Here is an 11,037-nt window from a genome sequence, read left to right on the forward strand (position 1 = left end):
CTGACTGACGAGTTTACGTTTTTGTTGTCGACCGGGAAATTGGAATGGGAACAAATCAAAAAGTTTCCAGTCTTATTTAAGCTTGTTGTTTGTTTTCGAATACTCACCAGCCTCCGCAGTGTAGGATCCCAAAAAGAGTAGACACACCACTAACGCTGGTCCGGGCTCTAAAAGTTTAGTCCACGCCATCATGGCGTGACCTGGAATAAAAAGAAAAATTATCATTAAAATGCATGAACTAAATCTAATTAAACACGAGATAACCTTGTGAAAATTTAAGATTGATGTAACGATATTGATTCCTTAATTAAATCGTGGAGCATTGTTTTATTAAAAATTTGGGCTGCCAACAATGGATGGGAATATGCCCATGAATATTATTGCATAACGGGCCTTATTTGTATTAAAATCACTTGAACGCTTGAGACTTATAACTGTTTTTCATATACTTTCACATGGAATCATCCTTTGCTATTTTACTGCTTCACATGTAATAAGCATGTATCTAAGCAATTTTTTTCTGTAAACGGGCTAAATTATATTGTCTGGTGGGAAGTACAGTAATACAGCAAATATACGACCATGATAGGCATGATTATCGGATAATTAAGTATAAATATAATGGTTAAAAAATTGCCGAGCTAACAGGACGTAAAAATGTTTGTTCAACAGGTGAACAATCAAGACTATAAAATATCGTCTGCGATTTGGCGCAAAATTTGCCCAGACATAACACGATGATCAAACGTCAAACCAACGAGAACATTTTCCCACATCAGTGATTTTAAGCTAATATTTGCTTTGAAACAAGTTTCTAGTAAATAAGAATAACTTGAACCGAGAAATGCATTTGTATTATCTGACTGCACACGTTAAACAAATAAAATAAAACCCATGGTAATATTTCTACCTATACCAAAGACAAACCAAATCAATTTACTGCACTTAATGGTGTTTCATTAAATGGTGTTTTTTACAGTTTTGCATCACTTCGTGAAATCACGGCAACGTAAACACAGACACACAATCGGTTTAAGTGTTACATTGTCGTTAATCTTGTTTTAATGCACAAGATTAATCTCTCAGTTGAAAATCTCATTTGTCAAAGGCCTTAAGAACTGTAATACAAAATCGTGGAATTATGGGCTTTATAAATCAATTGTTTGGATCATTTACATATGGAAGCTTTGTGCAACTTAATCTAACAGTGTTGTGTCGATAAAGCAATATGACATTTATACGCTATAAATGATAGTTTATTGTATGGCATTTCATAATATTATTCTTCGGGACGTCATTCAGCTTCTTGAAGGTATAATTTAATGAAATACTGTTAATTTGATGGACCTGTGTAACTTTTAAGGTGTTTGGCAATTTTATTTATTTGGTCCTCATATTTACACATCCAAAATGTGAAACATGGTCCGTGTAATCAAATGCGATGCGGCATAAACTGCGGTTTAATGCCGACAAGGAGGATTTATTTGTTTAATATAAAAGTGTAAAGCTCCTAAAGGAGTATATTCCTACATTAGAAGGCCGTTTTACGTCAACCAAATATAGCAAGACCGACTATCTGGTGATTCTTTTTTCAGACAGTCGTAAAAGTCCGCTGTTTGACAAAAAACTCTAAGACCTTTAATTGACAGGGACCGGACTGGAGAATGTCAACGCAATCTAGAAAACATTTTAAGTCGCCAATTAATGGCAGCCGATAGGGCATTTCTCCAACCCAATCGGAACGTGGCCAAGTTATTAATGCCCATACTCGCCACTCTTCCGTTACGATTTTAATTAATTATACCGTGGAAGATTGACAATTTTATGTGGTATCATCGCGTATCGCGTAAACGAGTTGAAAGTAAAAAGCTTCCCCGGTAAGTTCTTGCGCATTTATTTAATGGATTCTGGGATAGTAATGAGCCAAGATTAAATAACACGAACAAGTGTAATTTTAATTAAATAACGTGATTATTATGACACTCTTGTAGTTTTATAATCTGAAGACGTTGAGATGATACCATCTGCCAAATTTACATTAGTAAACAACATAAAATATGTAAATTCCTGACACATATTCTCCTGATGAATTTTGGAGGCTCTTTAGCAAGCAGGTGTTTTTTATGTTTAATAACATTTATTATTGCTGTGTTTTTTGTGGCCGTTCCAACATATGTGCTAAGATACCGTTGACCACTGAAAGACGAGCCTAATTTTAGAAGAGTAACTACACCTACAACGTTTTGTAGGTGCAAGTGTACCACTGAACTAAAATCTTATTGAACGTCCAATCACAATGGAAAGTTGATGAGTGAATCGTTTATTGGGTTATTAGATTATATATGTTTCGTAGGAGTAATTATCAATCATTGTTTGTTAATCACATGCATGGAAGCTGATTCTCTTCCAATTAAAAATTGAAAACGGAATATTAGGTTATTAGATTCGTGTAGGTAACAACGGTAATGGATTCACCAATAAGTATTTGACTGTGCCGCTTTTCATAATAAATGAATTTCCGTTTCGTATTGAAACTGTAAACGATGAGCTTCGACATTCCAGCGGGATGTTCCCCATGGTATCGGTATGTGACCGGTTTCACGCTAAAATCTGTGATTAATGGCGAACTCATTAAATTAACAGTTTAGCATTGAAACTGCACACGGAATGCACTAAAATTGTTATAATTTTAATGGGCAGAACGTAATGGCGAGATTTGTAAACCATAATTGAGTGATTAAACTGTGTATTAATGGCTCGATACGTGAGTAAAACCGATCTTGCGGGATTAAAAATGAAATTAATATGGGAAAATGAAGCGCATCTATCCAGTTTTTTCTTTTGGAATATAATTGACGTAATAGGTATGGATTCGCCATTACGGCCTTTTTGAAATAATATCAGCTAATTAGTACTGACAGGTAATTACAAATACGGATTCTCCTTAAAGGTAATCGTGTTTTATTAGACGATCAGATTTATTTATAGCATCCTGCGGAGACGGCTTCGGATTTGGTATAAACTATCGAATTATTCCTCCAATGAATCATACCGATATGGACAAAAAACTCGTTTAAATATCAATCCCACGCTTCGGATAACACATGGATGTATTACGGTAAATCACATCATTTGAATGACTATAAATAAATAAAGGTAATAAACTTCGAATATAAATAATACGGAAAGTTTAACGGACTAATGTCAACATCTTCACAAGGCGTAATACCTATGTAACTGATCAGAGTGGCGTCGACTGTTGGGAAAAATGGTAAACGATAAATCTCCATGTAGGAATTTTAGGATAAATGCATTTTAAAGTTGCATATTCATCGTACGTAAGACTGCTGGCAACAGCGTCTACTATATTGGCACGACTGTCTGCAAGAAGATGCGGTAACAATTCTGGTAACCTTGACTGCAAGGTGTTCCCACGTGCTACGAAGATATGTATAGATTTTGCACAGATATTGAACGCATAAAGGCCTGAACACATACTAAACACTGATAAATCATAGTTACATACCATTGTTTGGTTAGGCGGCATCGTAAATAAAGATGGCCAGCGGTGAGCACTGAAAATACTGCCACGAGGCGAGAGACTGACTCCCTGAGTTTCTCGATACTGTGAAATATTGTCGAGGATGCCCGTGGTGTATTTAATTTCACCGTGGATTACTAAAGTTAGGATTTATGTCCTTTGAACCAACAGAATGCCGGGGATATTAATGAAAAAAAAGTGCATTTTAAAGTGGTGTTAAATTTGCGGGCGGGAGTAATTTAATGACGGTGACATATTGGGAATAAATCCCGGTGACTCAGGTCTTGACGTTCTCAGTGGTTGGGTTGAATCTCCGAAATCAAGGCTAAAGGCACTCAGACAAACTCGGTTGGTGCATAAGGTGCGAACGTGCACGCACGAGTTGCACTAAACAGCTAAACGTAAGGATTGGTAAAATATTAAGAGCTGCAAAAGCGTTTTCAGATTTCCCAATATCTGAGCAAAGCACCATTTAGAGTGAAAACCGTGGAATGGTGCGGCCATGTCGGAACGGTCCGGTCTCACAATGTACGCCAGCGTCTTCTTAGAAACCGCCTGTCTCGTAGTCAATCCATTATACCACGCGATGTAACTGATTGAGTTTCTGCCTTTTGCAACTCATATTCCACTTGCCGTCCGTTCTCTTGGTCGGACGCACGGCATGCATCTCAATATGGGGATGACCGCGGCACGGTGGTTCTGCCGCTTCGATCTTGGCAGTCTTCTCGGGATCACCGGACTGCATTCTACCGCTTCGTGGTCCATTTCAAATTGTAAATTTATATTTTATACGCTTTTTTCGACGTCGTGCATTTAAGGCCGCCTCTTTTTCTTCTGACCCGCCAACACGTCAAGCTTTTCGGTTCCCATGGTAACAGTTTTCACTTGTACTATGCAATCTGGATGAACAATAAGAGTGAGAGGTAATGGTGCAATGAATTTCGACAACTTCATTCAATTAGAATTTGTGTCATCTTCTTTGATGGCTGACCCAAAAAAATGCATTCAACAAGTTTGTATGTAATGTTATTGAAAATGATATAATTAAGTTGTAGATGAGTTGGGTGTTTGTGTTACCTCACACCATCGATTTATATAATGCATTTGGTTAAATTTCGTCCTTAACACAGAAGCCCCGCAAAAGAGGATTATAGATGCTCGTGGAAACGCTTTCGTCACGGGATTGGACCATTTCCTTTAGTTACGTAGGTGTGACATAAGTTTGACTTTAAGAATTGAAATTATAAAATATTAAATTAGATTTAGTTGGAAGAAAAAACGCTTGTGAAATGTATGGCATTTTAAAAGTACATTGCAATTTTAATTAATTGTCTTATACGAACATCAGTGTTTACAACATAATAGCACGTTGGGTATGCAGTCAATCCTTAGTAGATCTTACTCGCATAGTGCATCAGACTATAATACAGTTTTAATGTCAACAGTCCATTTTTGATACAGTTAGTTTTAACAGTATTGAATCGAAGTATTCAACTAATTTTCTTATCTCTGAATAAGCATAATTTTATAGCCGAATAAAGTAAATTTTAACGTTGAAATGAAGATGTTAATTGTACTTTTCGCAATAAAAGCGCTAAGGTTAATTTAAGCAGATGTGCTTGAAATTTTATGACATGTAAATACCCACATTTGCACGAGATATTGACCTTACCGCCAACAATGTCTTAAACTTATGTCACATGATAATTACTCTTTATAGCATTTCATTCAACCTTGCTCGGCCAGCTTCTATAACAGTCATTAGACTCATTTTGTCTGTGCCATAACGCCGGCTTTAACTAACAATCGTTCAGAATCCGGGCGTCATTATTTGCGCGATTCATTTGTTCGAAAAACAATGGAGTTCCCTCGTACCCGGTGCCCTCTTCTGCCTCTGGAAAATAGATGGGAAGGCTCATCATAGTTCGTCATGGCGTTATTCACGCGGGCAACCTGTTGTGGCCGGATGTCAATGACTCTGGCGAAAAAAATAATAATGATTCATCAAGGAAAACGAGTTCGAAATGATGTAAGGATCAGATTCGAAACGAGTTTTAAATGCGAATCACTTTGGGAGTATTTAGCCTTGTGAAATTCGCCCAATAAGTATGTCATTAAAATGGGAAGATGCGAGAATCATCGTCGGTAATATTACCGGAGTTTTTTGCCGTCAGTGAATAATTGTGCTTTGGAATTGTCTTAATGAGATGTCAGACGCCTTTGGCAAAAAGAACGGTGAATAAAAACTGGTAAAACCCTTCCAGTCGTATTTTTCTCCAAACAATGAGTCCGTCATGAGATGCCTGAGTCACTCGTCCTCCTTTGGTGAAGGATCATGCAGCAGAAGAATGCATTTTTCGGCTTAATGATCTCCTATATGTGTCAAAATGGCTCGTATTTTTCATGAATGAGACAAGTACCGTTGCCATAAAACAGGTCCAAATACACGATCCACGTACCGCCATTATCATTCTGCTCCACTGCTCTGACCTTAACGAATGGGATATTTTATTGTGACACTAACTCAGATATTTTCTGGTTTCGATCTTAATCTTGCAAAACTGGTCCGAAAAAATAGTTACTGGCCAATATAACACGTCACCTGTTTACGAATCAATTTGGTTTTGACTCAGCAACGTTTTGATAAAACTGGACAAGTGCCCTAGATGTAATAAGGTTGCATGCTGTTTCCTGATCGTGCAATTAATTCCAATGATCAGGCAGTATTATTTTGTTTATCCTCAGTTATAATGGATGACATTCCTAGATGGCGCGTTACGAAAAAATCGACAAGATATTGATAAGAGCTTATCTGAAATATTTAGCGGTTTCGAGCCGACATACGTTAGGCAAACACTGCGGAACCGTTAAGACCAAGACTAATAAATTTCGCAATCCTTGTCTGCGAACGTGGATGCTGCAACTAAGCTGATATTACCGTTTCTTTGGGATTCAATAAGTATTTATCACCTTTAGTGGGTATCTTTGGCCGATCTCTCTCAAACGGTTTACGAGTTACAACAACAAACGACTGATTCTTCAGAGGGGCAACACCTTAATTTCCAGCAATGTTTTTCCAATAATTTTGATAACTTTATTCGTGATTTTGGAGGACGTAAATTAATTAACACAGTTTATAACGGGTGATGGAATTTACTCCAGGAAGTTAATAACAGTTTCTCTCCCATTAAATCTGTTGATAATTGAAAAGAATATCATTATCATAATAAAGTTAAATCAATTTGTTTACGGATAATAAGTGCTTTTATTATCTGGGTGTAGTTTATAGTGCTGCGTTAGCTGCAAATGGTTTACAACACCCGTGCTACGCCTAATACTTGTAATTATCAGTTGTTTCGTTATTTTTGGCCTTTCTCGGCGTCCATTAACAGTTCAAATTTAATGACAGTAATCTACACTGGTAATATTTAATTTACATCAAAATGTGTATTATAATTACAGGAAGTAATTTCTGTTAAAATAAGCACTTAATTTTTTTTAAGTGTTTTGCTGTGTATCTTGTTACTATACTGCAGCCAGTCGCTTTTGATTTTAATGCTTGGCAGACGCAAAAAGGCCCATTGCAATTCTGTAATTATTAGACTCAGTGTTTGCTTCGTTCTTGTCAATGACTCAAGCACGCAATTTGTTTCTTTTATGCAATTGCCTGGAACACCATTTTCTTGCTGCCAACTCTTAACAATGTAAAACCACAATTGCCTGCAACTGTGTAGTTTTTGTTGAATATATTTAAATTTTAAAATTTGGTTATGCATAAACATGTCCATTTACTAAAAATGTTAAGTAATATTTTTGGACTTACACAAAAGGAAAAAGTTTCATAATAAACTAAACAGAATTTAACATATAACGTCTCTCTCCACCTTTTACGACAAAATCCAAGGTTTTTGTTCACAATTTAAATATTATTTATACGCTTAATTCGGAACGTAAGTAGTTCAGTATGAATTACGTAACAATTGTCCCAATTTCTGCACAGTTGCAAATAATTGCAATTGAATTTCCAGTGCGGTTGCAAAAATGCTGAAACGTATTTACTTTTTGTACGTGAACAATTTGCTTTCGCATTGAATGTCCTCGCACTTTTACGCGTACCGATTGTAATTTCGCATTTATACTTACGACCCGGGTGTCAGGGGAGTTTGCGATTACGTACCTGCAAATAAATAAAACAAATCGTTAATTGTGCAATTCATAACGAATTACCTCCACCGCACCATAATTCCTTGATAATTGAAACATAATAAGGCAATTCTTGTCCGAGTTAGAAGTGCTTCATTTGTATTAATCTGAGTAAACAGTGTTTGTTTGTACACACAAAGAAACGCCTCAGTTTTAATAGGCATCAGTTATATGAAAGCCTGGTAACGTGGGAAAAGGAATATTTAAAACTAACACGGGGATGCAAAGTGTGTTGGTAAATACGGTCGGTCTTGCAAAGAAACCACCTACAAGTGTTTGACTTACTAAAAACCACCGCGTGAGATAATAATGCCCGATGTGAGCAAACAAACTTTTTAATCGATCATTGATGACAAGGAAATTTCATGTTGATTCGTTGATTCGTTCGGATGTGTGTGACACTAATAACGTAAAATTATGCTTTGCTAATTGAGTTATTAACAACGATTATGTGTGTTTTCAAATAAATATAGATTAGTGGTAATTGAAGGTTGAATGCGAGTGTAGTGAACTTTGTTGAGAGGTGCACATTTCTTTGGTTAACAAAAATAAAATAAGTCGCGTTATGCAAACAATCTGAAGAACTATTGCCAATAAGTGGTTATACAAACAGTGACTGTATATTCGCTCGAAATAAAAAAACGATGAATACAGTTCTTCACATCGGTGGCTCCTTAATAAGCAACTGATATGTCGTGTGTGTGGAAGCGCTATTGGCGAGCCTTATGTTGGAATTTACTGTTGTACAAATATAAATTAATTATAAGACAGGACTGGACCAATATCAATAATTAAATAGCATGTACCACTCTTAACCTGTATTCGACCGGTGCATTGTTTCGCTGTATCCAGTCTGCGATCTTAAACTTGATCCTCATCTTCTTACTATTTATAGACACCGAACGGTTCAGCTAGATGTTAACGTCAGATCATCTTTGCAGGCAGAATTTTACAACTTCTAAATGCGTGATGTACAGCGAAAGAAGAAAAAGAACTATATCTTTTTTCTAATTGTAATAAATCGGCAAAGTATTAATTATTTCAATTATATTTCTAAAAATAGCATCAATGGCAGGACAAAATGATGAAGTGCGACTTTAAACACATGCACCATGTAAAATTGGAATTAATAATTAAATTGTCGCCGTAATGGCATTTAATTAATATTTCTCCCAAGACAGGAGTCTCGATTGTGCGAGCTAATTAATCCCATACACCGACAGCAAAATAAATAACGAATTATACACTTCACATCCTGAGATGAAAAATCGCCTACCGTTTATGCAGTCGAATGTTAAAAAATGCGTTTGTTATTAGATGTTCGTATAATAATAAGTCCTGTTATGTCTCAAATTGAATCCATCACTTGATCTTATGCCCATCACAGGTAATACTGTTATAAACCAATTTTCTTGCTTGCATTTTACAATAACAAAAAATGTTAAATACCAACAGGGCCGTTATAAAAAATGTGGCCGGATGAAATGTTGAAATTATTGCTTGCCTGGCGAACAAATGTAATACAAATATAAAAATTTTGTTTTAAAATGCGCTGATTCGACAGCGTTTATCAAACTGCTTGTTGTTACGGTAAACACCGGCGTTACTCATACACAGCGAACATATATATATAGTTTATCAACTGCAGAAAATTTTAAGATCGATGAACCATGTTTTGTCTCCCAATTCCACATGCAAATCTATTAATGAACCCGAAACAGTGACCTTTATTTCTACCGAATCGCCTTGACTAGAAACTGCTGGTTTACAAAATTCCTCAAATTAGCATTTCTTCCGAGTCAAGTTTACTAAACCAACCTTGACTAATAGACTGCCGTTTTACTATGTTTTCAATCGGAACTGATTTTTTTTTTTTGCGCGCGTCTAGTATTAAAAGTTCACAATCAAGATTTTACATTGGAATCCGGAATATTTTAATTGAATTATTTACGGACGTGTGTTCGCGACTTTAACGAAATCGTCGGACGGATGAGTTCAAGGAAATTAAATTAATTTCGTGGTATCTTTTGTGGGTTTTGCAAGGTATTAACTTGTGGGTTTTCTTGCGTGTGATGCACATAAATAAATATTTCGGAATGCCGATGGTGTTTACTTAATTTTTATTACTTTCCGCGACCTTTAAAATTAGTAATAGTATTTTAAGAATTAACGTGGAAAAAAAATATCTGAGTTTAAAAGGTTTAAAACAAAAAATAAAAGTGGAAGTGATTTTTATTGCGATTAAAAAATTTTTTTACACATAGAAATAAAATTGTAAATATTATAATTTTTAACTTGCGTTTTTTGTATTGATTTGAGACAATAGAATAAAATATTATTGAATTTTATTGCATGATAAAATATATTACACTACTGTCAGGCAAATTACTTTTTTGATAAACTTTATATTCCATACAATTTTTTTAAATTTAATTTAAATGATTGTTTAATATTTAAACAGAATATTTTTTTATAAAAAATATTTAATAATTTTTAAACATTTATTTTTTTTTTAATTTTCACTGATGTTTTATTTTCTCTATTGGATTACCACTGGGATAAAAAATATATAAATTTTTTGATATATTTTTTTTTTTTATTTTTCATTTAATTTAAAAAATATTTTTTCGTTATTTTAAAAGTATATAATTTCCTAAAATTATTAAAATTTAATTTTGTTATTAAATTTTTATGAATTAAAAAAAAAAATAGAATTTTAAAAATTTTTAAGTATAAAAAATAAGTAAAAATTCGGCGATGGTTCAGGATCCACAGCGGAGTGTTTAAAATAATGATAATAAATCCGTGGATGCGAACACTACCACTTCACATATACGCACTGGTACCACTGAAATCTCACCACTTACCTCGTTCAAATAAGTCGCGTCGATGGAAAACCAAGTGAAAAACCGTCTGCAATCCACAGCTTAAGAAAAAAAAAGAGTTTGTCAATCGAACTTCCCCGGTTTACTGAAGCACTGCACACTTAAAAGGCTACGGTGGTACATGCAGAGGTGGAGCGCGTTCGTTGTGTGTGTGTGTGTTGGGGGGTTGGCGAAGAGTCGCAGTTTTGTGTGTGCCGCGGACGGTTCGTACGCGAGGCGGCGAACGCAAAATGAACTTGAACTGGGCTTTGCACGCCAACTTTAAATAGTTGACCATGGCGGGGATACGTACGGGCGATGTTGCACTGGCAGTCTCCGGCGCTACCGAAGACGATTTTGATTGGCCTGCTTCAGGGCAAAGAAGAAGCACCTAGGAATGCAACTGCCCGAAACACTGGGAAAAAAATC

The 11,037-nt window shown here is 35.6% G+C and overlaps 1 protein-coding gene across 1 annotated transcript in view; it reads right to left on the reverse strand.

Moving 5' to 3' along the window:
- The window catches only part of LOC109600503 (titin homolog), a 28,628-nt gene extending 17,807 nt beyond the window's left edge, over window positions 1-10,821 (reverse strand). Inside the window, exons 1-2 of the mRNA XM_049968309.1 lie at window positions 10,612-10,821; window positions 108-200 (exon numbers count right to left, since the gene is read on the reverse strand). Of these exons, the coding sequence (XP_049824266.1) occupies window positions 108-189 (82 nt within the window). The 5' untranslated portion in view covers window positions 190-200; window positions 10,612-10,821. The remainder of the gene's footprint in view (window positions 1-107; window positions 201-10,611) is intronic.
- Between the last annotated feature and the right edge of the window lie 216 nt (window positions 10,822-11,037).

This window comes from Aethina tumida, chromosome 5, assembly GCF_024364675.1.
Source record: "Aethina tumida isolate Nest 87 chromosome 5, icAetTumi1.1, whole genome shotgun sequence".
In the NCBI taxonomy this organism is placed as follows: domain Eukaryota; kingdom Metazoa; phylum Arthropoda; class Insecta; order Coleoptera; family Nitidulidae; genus Aethina; species Aethina tumida.